This window comes from Phragmites australis, chromosome 8, assembly GCF_958298935.1.
Source record: "Phragmites australis chromosome 8, lpPhrAust1.1, whole genome shotgun sequence".
Taxonomy (NCBI): Eukaryota; Viridiplantae; Streptophyta; class Magnoliopsida; order Poales; family Poaceae; genus Phragmites; species Phragmites australis.
In genome coordinates this window covers 36,686,547-36,701,245 of record NC_084928.1, presented here as the reverse complement: position 1 = coordinate 36,701,245, position 14,699 = coordinate 36,686,547, and the positions used below count along the sequence as shown (strand labels likewise).

Genomic DNA, 14,699 nt, shown 5'->3' with positions numbered 1-14,699 from the left:
TCCTTTCTGGGCATGTTATCGCCCCGGCTGGTATTTAAGCTGGGCGGGCTCCCCGGAGAAAGACAAGCAAGACGGAGTCAGGTTCAGACAACGAAGGTTCAGTTCGGTTCAAGTCTCGAAGCTGGACGAACACCGAAGAACAAGGAGTACGAAGCTCTAGACTTAGACAAATATTCTTGTACATAACAGATCCTCAGGGAAATATTCTCAGAGCATTTATAGCATACACACAGGAGTGGGGTGTTACGCTCAGTGCGGCCCGAACCTGTCTAAAAATCCCCTGAGCATTTACTACTTACTGCATCCGATCATTTCATTCCACCTGCATCCTATTTACTCCCATTTATTTCACCTGCAAAGTGGATTCAAAATCATCCCCCGACCGAATCTCAAAAGAGGTCCCTCCGGATCCCCGCTTGAGAAGTTCACCCTCCGACAGTGTAGCTTAGGAAAATGATGCTGGAGAAAATGGCATTGTCTGAATGTCAAAAAGCATTCAAGGTGATGTAACGGTGTGAAGTTGTTAGTATAAATAGCAAATGTGTCTGGTAAAATACATATAAGTAATTAATACCTATCATTATGACCATGAGACTTTAATGTTTGATCAGAGCAAATGAGATAATGTCTAGGCAATATGTATACGGTAATATTGTATGAAATTAAGTAGATGAGTTATTTTCCATCTTTGTTATAGAGTGAAGTAAAAGTGAGTAAGTACGTGTAGAAGTAGTATGTGTATTTTATAGAGATAACCGGTATAGGTTATAGTGCAATTTGAGAGCAGGACACGGTAAAAAAAATTAGGGACTAAGTATATTATATAGAGACAACGATGTCAATATGTAATTAATAATATTATTCAATAAGCAAATATTGATAGCAAGCTGTACATATAGTTAAAGCTAAGAGATTAAATTCTAGAAAAACATTAGGCATATCAAAAGTTAAGGATACATGAGCTCTCATATATGGTTCACTTTAATATTTTCTTACATATATTGTTCTTTGTTATTGTCCTAGCTGTTCTATCGTCATTTTCAATGAAAATCTTTATTCCACTCGGTGATGTCACTCTTGAAATGGCCACATATAACTGTCCATGTAAGAAAACATGCCCTTTTAGATTAGATATGTTAAGCATACCTTAAATAAAGCTATAGTCTGCTTAAAAAAATCTTAAGGAAAAAATATGGCATTGAAACTTTAGCATCTCATACAAAATAGATCAAAGAATTGCTGGACATACATCTAACCAACTCCATTTTTGGTACAAATATAATTAAAGCGAAGACAAAAGCCACTATATATTTAACATTTGTAATTTTTTAGACCGCAATTGATTTGATGCACCTAAATTTTTGCATCATCCCATAAGCTAACATAGGTATCTTTAGTGCTCGTCACCACCATGAAAAATATCACACAGTGATAGTGACCCAAATACAAGCTTGATGCTTAATGGTTCTCTCCAAATTATGTTAGGTTTTCCTACAATTTCAGGGAAAGAGAGCAGCATACCAAAGCTAGGTTGTGCTATGCTGTGCCTGTCGTCGTGGTTGTTGCTGGCGGTGATATCCTCCTGGGAGCAACGAGCAAGGTAAGCGCCTATATGAGATGACTCCAAAATAGTAGAATTCTTTTCTCGGATAAATCACTTGAACTATCAAAGCTACACAATACAGACATAATTGGGCATGTTCGACACAACCATTAACCAAGCTGATCCACTCATATTGCATCACAACTATTTCAATCCTCACTAATTCATTTGCTTTTCATAACCATAACCAACCATGTTCTTCATATATATACATATATGCTTTTCCTTAGAATATCTTTTGATATGTAGTTAGCACAATGTAATCACAGTGAAATCAACAAATGAGGGGTCAAATCACATAGATCGTAAGAACAACTAATTAATCGTCATTGATTTGTTTATTCTTGTGCTCGTAAAGAGAGCTATTAGAAAGGAGAAAAAGAAAAATCACCTTTTTTGTGCGCTGGCCAGTAGATCCCCGGTAGGTGCACAAAGATTGAAGCAGGGAAGTTCGGCGGTGGCGACGCGATGGAAGCGATCGCAGAGGTGGTGTCGGAGTGAAGGTGGGCAAGGTGCTGCTTGGCAGAGGCAGAGGCGTCGGGAGCGGTGGCGTCTAAGGGGGTGGTGGTGGCGTTGGGCTGCGGGAGGAAGAGGAGGGAGGAGAGGGGGAGGGCCCGAGGACGGAACGATGGCTCCAGCGGTGGGGAAGGCCCGTTTGGCGGGGTGGGCAGGGGAGAACAGGGAGGTGAACACTCGCCTCGAGCTACAGTGCGTCGATGTCCCCAGTGGTCTGTAGATTCTTCTTTGTGCGCGGGCCAATAAATCTTTGGCAGCGGCACGGAGATCGAGGCAGGGTAGGTCGGCGGCGATGATGAGATGGAAGCGGACGCTGAGTTGGGGGTCGGAGGTAGTGTCAGAGTGGAGGTGGGCGAGCTGTGGCTTGGCAGAGGCGAAGGCGTCAGGGGTGGTGGCGTCGAGGGGGGTAGCGGTGGCGTTAAGGTGAGGATTAAAGCTTGCGGTGGCCGGGCGGTAGCAGCATCGTGTGAGGTGAGCTGGGGAGGGTACGAACAAAAAGATCGAAGTTGGGCAGTAGGGCTGTAGGGGGGCAACACGGGCTGGTACACGGTGAAGGGCGAGTCGGATGTCACGAGAGGAGTCTGGAAGGGCGATATGTGCAGTGGAAAGTGACCCACTTATCAGCGATTATGAATAGTAGCTACATAAATTTGATGTACTTAGAGCTCCGCAATTCTTAGCGCGTTAATATATGTTATAGACTATGGAAGAACACCACTGCTCAAAATTTCTGTTACCGGTGGTCATGCCAAACTAGAGCCACTAATAGGAAAACTCCAAGACACCATACCGCCTCGAGCCCCCTCGACTATATACACTAAAGAGTAGAGCCCCAATTAATTACATCAAAGCTAAGGTACCAAATTGACAAAAAATAACCATACTAATGGAGTAATGGATGACTAATCTGCAATCTACTATAGTTTACTTTTTACTAATACACCCTCACGTCACCTTCTCCCTCCCACTCCGCCCCCACTCCACCCACTGCCTCGTATTCTATTCTGCTCCTCCCGCGACGGCGACTCCCCCGGCGGGGCCCTAGGGTTAGGGTGCAGGCGAGTCGCCCCCTCCGCCGGCGATCGTGGGCGAGATCCATGTCGTCCGACCCGTTGCCCCAGCTCCCGTCACCGGTGGCGCCGCCCGGCGCGGCGGGGGTGGATCCCCAACCCCGGTCCGTGCCGAACGCCGAGCCGCCCGAGGTGATGCACCGGACGAGGGCCGTCGATTTCCTCGGCCGCCGCACGCCTATCGTCTACCAGAACGACAACGGCCCCTGCCCGCTCCTCGCCATCTGTGAGCTCCCGTTCGATCCGAACCCTCGCGAGTTCACCCGGGCGTCTGCGTTGTGGTTGCCTGCAATTTTCATTTCACCCGGGTGCGTCTGTGCAGGTAACGTGCTGCTGCTGAAGAATGTGATCAGCCTGAACCCGGACGCCAGCGAGGTGTCGCAGCAGAAGCTGCTCTCGCTAGTCGCCGAGCGCCTCATCGATTCCAACAGCACCGTGCAGGTTCGATTCTAACTCTCACGAAATTAAGGTGTTGGTTGTGGCATCGATCAATGCGTGAATGGTTTTGGTGATGCAATTCATAGGGCAAGGACGAGGAGTACGCTCGTAACCGAGAGCAGAACGTCGCTGATGCGATCGACCTTCTGCCGCTCCTCACGACGGGCATCGACGTGAATGTGATGTTCAGGAAGTGCGTCAGGGTTTTCAGTTTGTTGAACTGGTTTGTGCTTGGGTCTGTGGTATTTTGTTTGTTCTGATGTTGACTGGTGTGTGGACGTCGCAGGATAGATGACTTTGAGTTCACCCGAGAACGTGCCATATTTGATCTTCTGGATATCCCACTGTACCATGGATGGATAGTGGATCCTCAGGTGTGCTATCTTACCACTTGCAAAATACTAGAACTCTGCTCTCTTGTGATATTGCTAATTTGCACCGGATTTGCGTATGCCATTTTATTCCTAACTTTGCACTCACTACAGCACTCTAGTCTATGGTCTAAACCATCTGGTGTAGTTATGAGCTGTTTCTGTTGAGATTAAATTTTCAACTGACATGATTGATTATGTGACATACGCAGAAGTCTATATTTACATGCTTAATATATTTCATAGGCTTGGTAGATCTACAGTTTATGTGTTGATCAAAACGTGTTAATCTAGGATTTATTGTCTTATGCAAAGCGATTTGTTAATCTAGGATGTGTACCCAACAATCTCTGACTGCCTATGTCTATGTAGTGTTGATGCACTTCTTGTTCAACATTAATATTCGTTTAAACATGTAAAATATATTGAATAGATGCTAAAATACTCTATTAGTTGCGATTGCAAGCCATTTACTTGCCTATGCTGGTTCATATTGTTGTTTTAGGATACTGAAACTGCTACTGCTATTGGATCAAAGTCCTACAACGCTCTTGCTTCTGGGCTTGCTGAATTTAAGTCGGGTAAACCGACAGAAGAGAGTGGACATGTGGAGGAAGAAACTGTTGATTTTGCTGCTGCAACAACTGCAGCATTAGGGGTTCCTTCACCCATTGTTTCTCAGGGGAGATCATTTGATGAACATACACTCTACCCAGTTGAACAGCAAACAAGGCGAGGCGACCTTGAGGAAGAAGATGAACTAATGAGGGTCCTCAATCTGTCCAAAGCTGAAACTGTAGATGCTATTGATGGATCTGTTTCCTTTGACGCTTTGAATAGTCATTCATCCTCCAACATGGAGGAAACACCACATAGTGAGAGCTTCCGATCAGAGGCACCTGAGATGGTGGAAGCAACAAATAAAGAGGACATCGGTAACCATGCTATGAGCGATGATGGTTCTATGTTACAGGACACAAATGGTGTTGCTAATGGCAGTGAAGCTGCGCTCGAAGAATCTCAAAAGGTTTTGATGTCTAAAGAACCACAGGACAATAGAAAAAAGAATATGTTACCAGAGGATGTTAATATACCTGTTCAATCTTCAGAACCTACTCCTGCTTGTTCGCCTCATGAATCTTTTGCTCCCAGTGACCAACCTGCTGCTCCTACTCTCGGTGAAGCTAATAAAGAAACATGCAATGAACTTGTTGATGTGCAAATTTATGGCCAGTCTACCGATACTGAGGTCACTTGTGACTCATCAGTTGCAGTTTCTGAAGCTGCTCCAAGTCATGCTACAACCGAGCTGGACGGGAAAAGTGATCCTGTAGATAGTTCTGAGCCTCTCTCTTCAAGCATCCAGGAAAGTGAACCAATATACCAAGGAGAAGAGCACATACTTGGCACCATAAATATGGCATATGAAAATCAAGAGCCAGTTTATGAGGGTGAGGTGGTTCTTGCTGAGCAGGCTGAGACTGGGAAAAGTAGTCATTGCTTGGAAGGCAGGGTTGCAGAACATCAATGTGAGAATTTCATATTTATAGTTATTGACTATGCAAACATGTGTAAATCTCTTTGTGATCATGAATGCTTTTATTCACTAGATTTGGCTTCACACTCTAAATTGATTTATTTGCAGGGGAGCTGATTGATAATTTTCTGCAGAACACTGCTAACCAGCTAACTGTCTATGGGTATATCTCTATTCTATAGGTTTATGAATACATATTTTTCTGATTATCACATGGTCAAATTTCAATACCGCAGTCTCTTCTGTTTACAAGAGGGACTTAACGAGAGAGAGCTTTGTGTCTTCTTCCGTAATAACCACTTCAACACTATGTTCAAGGTATGCTAGTTTTATTAAGTAATATATCTGACTACTTAAATGAGCTCACTTTTTTTTTATTTCTTGTGTATATTTACTGCAGTATAATGGAAGTCTATATCTCCTAGCAACTGATCAGGGTTTTATAAGCCAAACTGATTTGGTATGGCAAAAGTTGGATGAGGTGCGTTTAACTCTTTCTATCATTGTTTTATTCTTGCTTGAAGTGAAAGTCCTTACTGTTTTCTTCTTCTTTTGGTATTCTCAATTGGCAACTATTAGGTGAATGGTGATGGGGTATTTCTGACTAGCAACTTTACGCCATTCAAGGCTGAAACTCCGAGAAATGATTCATGGAATGAACATCAGGCTATGACAAGTACTGCTGTATGTATAACATCGATGAACTGCTGTATGTGTTCATTGGGTTCAATAATGCTAACTAGTTTAACTTGTAATCTGTCCACAGGACTATCTTGCTCAATTAGATAACTCCACTTTACCACATTCATCCAAAAAGTACGTCCTTCCTACCTGTCTTTTCTTACAGTGGTTTTTAGTTTCGATCTATGCAGCCATGTGAAAATACTTAGTCTGCATCTGTTGAGCTATAGTGCGATGCCAGTTTAAGCCATAGTCTCTTTTTTTGCTCTATTGTTCTTTGCTGTCTTTTTCTAGTCCTTTGGCTCGTTTCTACTTGTTTTAACTCTAGATTAGGGTTTACTGCACATTATTCAGCTGTAAACCAAGTGTCCTGACTTTCTTCAATCATTAGTTCCGCCTAGTTGATGAATTCACTTGGAATCTTGGGATTTATGTTGAAATATTAGTTGAACATACACTTGAATGACCAATATCTAGTATGGTTTATAGAGATCGTGGATCTGCTCAATGTGTTGTATCATCATAAGATGCAGACTGGACATGTTCATTACTTACTATCTCTGAGCATCAGTTTAATTAACTACTTTCGTATGTTTTTGGCTGATGCATAATCAGTATGATATGAAATGTGTTAAAGGGAAGCCCATTTAACAAGTTTGCATGCCATTAGTTTGTTTGACGAAATGTGCATGACACAAGAAGAGGATTGCTCAATGCACAGCTGCACAAGTTGAATACTGAAATAAATATACACACCAGCTATTCTTGTTTATGTTATATTACTGTTTCACTTATATTTGCACATGTATTACCCAAGTTCTAACCCGTCCATTTGGGTTTCCACCTATGCTGGCAGCTCTGACCTAGAGCTAGCTATAGCACTTCAACAGCAGGAGTTTGAGCGGCAACCTCAGAGATATCAGTCTCCACCACCACAGCAGCAGCAGCAGCAACAGCAACCTCAGACGCAGCAACCACCGCATCAATCCGGCCGAGCAGGAGTTGATGTTGGTCCAAGGGTATGTTTCCTTTATTTTGGAAGCATCTTGCAATTATAATAGCAAATGTTTACTTATGCCGCCATCAAATACCTCATTTCTCATTATCACGTAACACTTTGTCAATTTTGCATTTGGGATGGTCCTTTTAGTTTGGATCCAAATACGACTGCAACCTGTTGTCTTGAAATCACTATGTTTGCTCTGCTTCTGAATCCTAAACTAGCTACTGTATTAAAGTCAGTACTTCATTTCGGGGAGGTCTTTTTAAGGTTCACTTGTGAACCAGACTAATGCCACAAAATCACATGTTCTCCCCCGGTGCACTGCACACACATGAACGAAACAATTATTTTGTAAGCTTGTCTGTGGGCCCTAAACAAGTAAATGGTGATGATGTGATGTGGCGAGAGCATACAAAGAGGATAATTGCATGGTTAGCTAGTTACTCCCTCATTTCTCTTTTAGATGTCGACACAGAATAATGTAGCAGTTAATTCTTCCACCCATGACACGTTTCCCCTTTTAATTGCTCCCATATTCAACTAATGGCACCCAATCCACCAATTCACCACACTCATTCAATCCAAATTCCACTTTCCAATAACCTTTAATATGGGCTCTTATGGAAGACACCACCTAGAGAACCTAAAACAACACCTAATTGCGAACAATATCAAGTTTCTAAAATGTCATCTATTTGAGAATGGAGGGAATATAATATACAAGCGAAATTTGTGGCATGTTCCAAGCATCTTGTTAAACTGAAGGTGCCTGTTTCCGTGATGTGATTACTTCTTGATCATGTTTTTTGAACTCGGTTCCACTGCCGCATATGATTTCTCTTGTTCCTTTCGATGTACCTTTCGCCGCTTATTTTATGACGACTGCTGCATTCTATGTTGCTACTTGTCTGATGGCTCTGAACATTGGTGTAATCCTGTGCAGAGGTCCAACGCCCCACCTCCTCCAAGAAGTGAATCGAAGAAAGATAAGTGCATTGTGATGTAAAAAATACCTGCAACGCAAGGAGAAAAAAGAAAAAGGGATAAGACACATATACTGTAAAGAATTGGTTTCTTTTGCCGAGGCAGTGTCTGTTTTTAGCCACCTTGAGCCGTTCCCTATTTGAGCTCTTTCGTTTTCTTTGTTTTTCTCTGGTGCGTGTAAATAACCTCAATGAATAAAGCGTAGAACAGATGCTGTCAAAATGATAGCCCGGTGCAATGTGATTCGATTCATCGCCTATCGTACCCTGTTTAGTGATCATGCATCATCCAACAGTTATCTATTTGTTAGAGCTCTTAGAGTAGTTTTTCGGTTGAAATTATGTTAAACAGCCGTTTTTTATTTTTAGTTTTCTAAATGAAATTCGAGAAAGAGATTCTCTACCATAAACTATAAGCTGTGAAAAAAAAAACAGTTTCCTCCTATTTATTTATCACATAAAATCACTTTTTTATATATTTTATTTTAAAAAAACATTTTTAATCATTGAATCTCTTCCTTAAAAAATCACTCATCATAAAAGAATTTGAATCAGAAAAAACTCTAACAAATAGGCCTTAACTCATCCCTCCATCTGAAAAAGAGAAGAATCAACTCAAGGTTACACAATGCCATTTCTGTCCAAAAATGTTCGTTACAGGAGAACAGGTTACAAATGCTTTCTATGTGCACTCAATTCGATCGACGTTGTACTACCATACGCAGATTCCAGCGCGTATCTCACAGCAGCTTTCCGTAATAATAATTTCAACGAAGAAACGGAACAAAAATGTCGCAGTATACTGGTTAGCAACTCGCTGCAACCCATAAGCTGGCTTCAAAATGGACGGTGGAGTGGTGGGGGTCCCCAGGGATAAACGGAGGGATCCCCTGCATGCAGCTCCAGCCTTTTACACGGCACTGCATCAGGCACTCATACTATTTCGATGTATACTTCCCCGTTGATGCGGCCGGCGAAGAGCGCTATCATGAACGGGAACCTCGCCAGGCACGCGATGAAGTCGTCCCTGCTGATCTTATCGTCATCATCGACGTCGAACGTCTTGAACAGCTTCAGCATCTGCAAGAAGACGCAGGGTCAGAGAGCTTTGACACCGGGTGGCAATAGCGTTACGGAGCAGCGGCAGCTTACCCCGTCATCAGAAGGGAGCAGCATGCTTAACCGCAGGACATCTGCTAGCTGCGCCCTGGAGATGTCGGATGTTTCGGGATCCCTGCACTTCTCAAAGGCACTCTCGCAGGCGCCCTGGAACAAAGGCTGCTTTCTCAGGTGCGCACACCCAACCAAGAACTGCGCACATGATCCCCGCCGAGAACAGTTAGCGCAAATGAAATATATAATACCGGTGCATTACAAAGTTACCGGTGCCATATGTAATGACTGCAAGGCAGCAGAAAATGGGATTGATCGCGTTCAAGTCAATACCTGACGGAACGTAATGGATTCCTTGTTGTCAAAATCGAAGTAGTGAAATATCTGAAAGAGGAGAAGAAAAATTCAGCGAAGTTCAGTAGAACTTGGAAGCAATTACAGGTGAACATTGTCAATACCTTTTTGCACAGAGGACTGCAATCTAGACCAAAATGAACCCAAAAATCTTGTGCGTTCACACGTCCACTGCCAGGGTCCAACTAGTGTTATTTATCATGAATTTATCGATTCATAAAACTATGCAGACATGTTTGTTTGTAATTAAAAAAAAGTTGAAAAAATGCTGCATTCTTTTGGACATTCTTGAACCCAATTGTGTAAACAGCCACAGATAAGGGCCTATTTGGCAGAGCTCTAGCTCGAGGAAGAGCTGGTTATCTCTAGCTTCAGAAATTCTTGGAGCTAGAGCTGCGGGCAGATTGAGAAATTTTTTGTTTAACCGTCTTATTCTTATTTTAGACTAAAAACAAATATTTAAATCACTTTATTTTATCCTATAAACTCCAGATCTTGCATGGATCTCGGAGCTAGAGCTCTGCCAAACAGGGTCTAAAACATGATGGTTCTGCATTGAAGGATGAGGAGACTTACTTGCTATCTGGATTCATAGCCAGAAAGTATTCCAAGAGTTCCATTGTTTCTGCTGTGCTTACACCATAAATCTGAAAGCCGTAATGAAATCAGATATAACATTGCTGGAAGAAGTATGCATCATGCTTTTACACAAGGGCCAAAGCACAAGGCAATGCTGCATGGAATGCAGAATGCTTCATTTCATGATTATTTAATACAAAAGGCATTGCATACCACATACACATACATTTATACTGAATTAGTGAATCATGTTGGAAATAATTATGCATTAATCTATTTAGTACCATACATTTTCCACTAATAATTAAATATGCTAGTTTTCATTTTTTATTGTTTTGAAAGATTTTACATCAACTACTGCATTGACATACCGCATACACAAGTGAGCAGTACAATTTAGGAAAAACTTACATCTTTTACCCAAGCCATTTCTACCATGTAATTTGAGCAATTCACCTGCAAATAGAAAGTCGGCTTATTAGAGATGATTCCTACTCGATGGATGACATATCCATTTCCAGTTAACTGCAAGTATATGGAATTTTGAAGGCTTCCAGTTGGCAGATGATCTAGCAAACAAAGGTCAGAAGCTCAGAACAAGTGTGCAGGAATTCAGAGTGTAGCCTTTTTACCTTTCCAGCTTCCGCTGCTCGTGCAATAATCATTGAATCGCCATATGAATAAGAAGTCGGCAAAACATTAAGGGCGCGTGCCATAGCATAGCTGGTCTGCAACATTTAGTAATATTACTACCGCACTGCTAGAGAATACACAGGATGTTGAATGGGCAAATTATTTGAGTTGAACATATTTACATTCTCTGCAAAATGAAGAGCATTCTCTTGCTTGATCTCAGGAGGGTAGACAACAGGGAGGTACTCTACCTGTACATTACATTATTCATACAATGAGCTAATTGTGTAAGGGGTAAGTGCCAAAAAGATATAACAGGTGAGAGTTCAGACATTTGCTTGGCAAAACTCAGCAAGCCATGCTTGCATACCTCCATGAAATTGTGAAACTGGGTGAACATCTTGAACATGAGCTTTCCTAATGATATATTTCCCCTGAAACACAAAACAAGCATATAACAAAACAATGTTGGGGGCCGAGGCAACAAAAACATGTGTTTCGAAAAGAAGGATGCATTTCTGCAGAGAAAGCTCACCATGACTGGTCACAATGCACATGTGGATAACGGACAACAACAGGTTGAACAGGGTAGCCAGGTATGAATGCGCCATGTTGGAATGAAATCAGGAATCTCCCATTTGTTGTGGTGCCTTCAGGAAATAACAGGAGCCGTGGGAAGCTATTGCAAGCTGCCTTTCTCTGAAAACACATCCTAGAGAGTATGTACCATATGAACAAATAACTAATAGACAATCATGTTATTTCTATTATATTTTAGGATGGTATTAACTTTTAGAATCAATTATGTTATCCACCAGAATGACATTACAGTTACACGAATCAGTAAACAGGCAACTGCAAGCACTACTAACATGTTCTTGTTCTTTTCTCCTTTTTATTGTTTCGATATCATAAGTAAGTTAATGTAAACTAATGATGATTCAACATTTTACAAGTTATAGAAAAGGAACGGGATAACTTACATGTGACAACATACAACATATCTAACACCAATCAAGAAATTTAAACATGTCAATTAAAAGCACGAGAAACTATGGGGATGAGACGAACAGTTCTTACCTTTATTTCATTTACAGCAGCCTTCCTTGAAGCTGGTGAGAATCTATCGACATATATAACCTGGAAAAAGGTACATGTCTTACAAGAAATTTGCAAATTGAGATGCTATTAGAGGAAAATGAAAATACGCTTACCTGCATCGATCGAATAATTGTTCCAACAAATGGTATGGCATCATGAGACTCTGACGAAACAATGGTTGGGAACAACTCGTAGAAGAAAAATATGGGGTCTATGTACGATATGTGATTGGAAACAACTATAGGTGCGAGTTCTCTGGCAGCAGGCCTTCCTTTCCTTTTGATCCAATGGTATCTGACACAAAAAAAACAAGTGGCCCACAACGATTAGACAGTATACCCAAGCATTGCAAGAAGAGAAACTATGATAAACAGTTCGCATTCAAAGTCAAATACCGCTCAGATCAGATCATCAGCATAAGCAAGCGGCCAAAAGAGTTGTTCCAAAGAACTTCTAGTGCCCGGAAGAAAATTATGGTTAAAAATAAATACATGTAACAAAAGAAGATAGTGAGTATTGTTCCTAACTCTTAAACAAATGCTTGCTATTCTTGTGAAGTTTTATTTTGTAAGCCAATACCCAAACCGCAGCATGTGACAGTTGGATTTTCATTCTATTGTGAGCCAGACTCTTCTGATAATGATGGTACTTATGTGATTTAAGACCAGTCATCACCTATCCTTGGTGATTCTCCCCCTTCTTAAATCATTGCAAAGGACCACTAGACCAATTCCCATTTGCCAGTGTAATATGGTACACCCCACAATCCGATTCAGGAGTAGGTCAGTTTCCGAACTTCCAGCGTGCACATGCACAGCATATCAGTTTGAACAATCTATCGCATTTATTCATCTGCAGTCCCAGAGGTAAGCCAACAGAATGCATCGTACAAGCAGTCAACCGGCGGTTTCTAACCCATTGGTGCTACCCTCACTCATCCCTTCCTGTCGGTCTCCTCCCAGACGCAATTGGTGCAGCACGCAATAAACGGCATCTCGCCCACGGACCTTCACCTTCCATACAGGCACAGCGTCGTCCCACCAACCAAACCATTGCCACGCCCAACAGGACCACCAGCACGTGTTGCAAATCAGCAGCCCCCCAAATCCAGCGAACCAGCCCGCACCTCGCAATCGCGTTATCCACCCACAGATTTCGAGTGGGTCATCTCGCCACCCACATCTAATCATCTAGATTTAAAATCAGGCAACCAGAAATTAATCGATCGGGGGCTCAGATCAGATCAGATCAGTAGCCGAAATCGAGTATGTAATTGCGTTCGCTGATCTAGCACGAGTCGCTCACCCGAAGGAGAAGAGGATGCAGCGGGCGGAGATCCGCGTGATCCACATGAGCCGGCGCCGCCACTCCGGCATGGGCCCATTGCCCTCCCGCGGCCGCTCATGCACGTCGGCCCACCCGCGCAGCGCCACCCACGTGGCCGCGTACCCGACCGCGATGGCCAGCCCGAACAGCACCAGCCGCACCGCCGCGACAGGCGCGCACAGCAGCAGTTTCGCCCACCCGTACGCGCTGCCGCCCCACGCCGGAGTCCCGTTCCGGAACGGGTCGGCGGGGGACGGTCCCCGAACCCGCGGGGACTGATCCTCCGAGAGGAACGCGAACGGGTCGCCGTCGCACACGGAGACGGCGTCGTGGTCGTGGTGGTGACTGGCGTGCCCGTTGACGGCGCGGGTGGGCGCGATGGAGTCCGAGAGGAGGGGCGTGGAGAGGGAGGCGGGGCTAGGGCTAGGGTTTCGAGAGGCCATGGATGTCGTCGGGGTGGCCGGAGACGGCGGCGGAAGCGGAAGGCGGAGCAGCGAAGCGAGCAATGGTGGAGAGGGGAGTTATGGCTTTTATCAAAGCGAAGCCAATAGCCAATAACGGGGAAGGAAGGAGACGCTCTCTTTTTTTTGTGGTCGTAGTTTCGCTTTTGCGTACTACCCCTCATAATTCAAAGATATTTTATTACAACTTTTAAACTTTTTATTCAACTCCAAACTCTGCTATGAAATATCGCCAGTCCAAAACCTCCTCCAAATAGGCCTTTCACATTCATGCTACCTGATATACTTTCGGTCTGTTGCTTAGTTATCAACTACTCAAATGAATTGCCAGCAATATCCATACAGAACAGCTTTGAGTCCAAGGTCTAATTATCTTAGTTTGTGTATATAGTTAGTGAAATAAAGCATTTTTAAGTTGAACTACATTTGGTATTTAAGAAAAATTAGCACCGAAATATACTAAATTACTGTAGCATATTACTCCATCCTCATAAATATTTATCATTTTGTATAAGACACAACCTCCAATACAAAGCTTTGATCACTGTTTTTATTAAAATATATTTATAAAATAAATTAAATTTATAATATTATAAAAGTAAATTTTTTAAAATAAATCTACACATGTGATTTTTAATATTTTTAAACTAAATATTTTAAAAACTATTATTAATTAAAATTTAAAAATTTGACTAAATATTTTTTAAAATAATATGTATTTATAACCTGAGCGAATAGGTTATTTCTTAACGCCAAAGCAGCAAGGCCAGCCTACTCACATTCTGTAATTCACCGAAATTCCAAGGGGGCAGACAGGCAAAGCGCGAAAGGTGCCAGCCAACACAACACATCGCCGGTCCAGGCGGAGTGCTGTATGAACGCGGGGCTCCCTCCACCGACCGACCGCGCGGCGGGCCCCACCCACTCACT

The 14,699-nt window shown here is 42.8% G+C and overlaps 2 protein-coding genes across 3 annotated transcripts; one reads left to right on the top strand and one right to left on the bottom strand.

Moving 5' to 3' along the window:
* The first annotated feature begins 3,076 nt into the window (after positions 1 to 3,076).
* LOC133927378 (uncharacterized) lies at positions 3,077 to 8,460 on the top strand. Its single transcript, XM_062373825.1, has 12 exons — positions 3,077 to 3,415; positions 3,512 to 3,630; positions 3,714 to 3,820; positions 3,914 to 4,001; positions 4,504 to 5,527; positions 5,644 to 5,698; positions 5,772 to 5,853; positions 5,936 to 6,016; positions 6,115 to 6,219; positions 6,302 to 6,351; positions 7,073 to 7,235; positions 8,163 to 8,460. The coding sequence occupies exons 1-12, from the start codon at positions 3,217 to 3,219 to the stop codon at positions 8,223 to 8,225; spliced, it is 2,136 nt and encodes a 711-aa protein (XP_062229809.1). The 5' UTR covers positions 3,077 to 3,216; the 3' UTR covers positions 8,226 to 8,460.
* A 352-nt stretch (positions 8,461 to 8,812) lies between these two features.
* LOC133927379 (lysophospholipid acyltransferase LPEAT2-like) lies at positions 8,813 to 13,879 on the bottom strand. 2 transcript variants are annotated; one of them, XM_062373828.1, is made up of 14 exons: positions 13,288 to 13,427; positions 12,898 to 13,172; positions 12,096 to 12,276; positions 11,962 to 12,021; positions 11,417 to 11,580; positions 11,252 to 11,315; positions 11,064 to 11,132; positions 10,881 to 10,976; positions 10,660 to 10,704; positions 10,246 to 10,316; positions 9,774 to 9,840; positions 9,649 to 9,699; positions 9,355 to 9,513; positions 8,813 to 9,282 (listed from the first exon to the last, which is right to left on the bottom strand). In XM_062373828.1, exons 2-14 carry the CDS (start codon positions 13,170 to 13,172, stop codon positions 9,136 to 9,138), a joined length of 1,449 nt encoding a protein of 482 aa, XP_062229812.1. In that variant the 5' UTR covers positions 13,288 to 13,427; the 3' UTR covers positions 8,813 to 9,135. The 2 variants fall into 2 exon arrangements, with proteins under 2 accessions (XP_062229812.1, XP_062229810.1); XM_062373826.1 differs by lacking the exon at positions 12,898 to 13,172 and having other exon boundaries at positions 13,288 to 13,879.
* Positions 13,880 to 14,699: the final 820 nt, after the last annotated feature.

Excerpts from the sequence above, each read along its gene's own strand:
- LOC133927378 (XM_062373825.1), top strand. The coding sequence starts at position 3,217 with ATGTCGTCCGACCCGTTGCCCCAGCTCCCGTCACCGGTGGCGCCGCCC. Across the intron at positions 3,631-3,713 it reads ATTCCAACAGCACCGTGCAG|GGCAAGGACGAGGAGTACGC; the intron begins GTTCGATTCTAA and ends TGCAATTCATAG. Across the intron at positions 6,352-7,072 it reads TTACCACATTCATCCAAAAA|CTCTGACCTAGAGCTAGCTA; the intron begins GTACGTCCTTCC and ends CTATGCTGGCAG.
- LOC133927379 (XM_062373826.1), bottom strand. The coding sequence starts at position 13,751 with ATGGCCTCTCGAAACCCTAGCCCTAGCCCCGCCTCCCTCTCCACGCCC. Across the intron at positions 11,581-11,961 it reads CTGCTGTAAATGAAATAAAG|AGAAAGGCAGCTTGCAATAG; the intron begins GTAAGAACTGTT and ends ATGTGTTTTCAG. Across the intron at positions 10,705-10,880 it reads GAGCAGCGGAAGCTGGAAAG|GTGAATTGCTCAAATTACAT; the intron begins GTAAAAAGGCTA and ends TTCTATTTGCAG.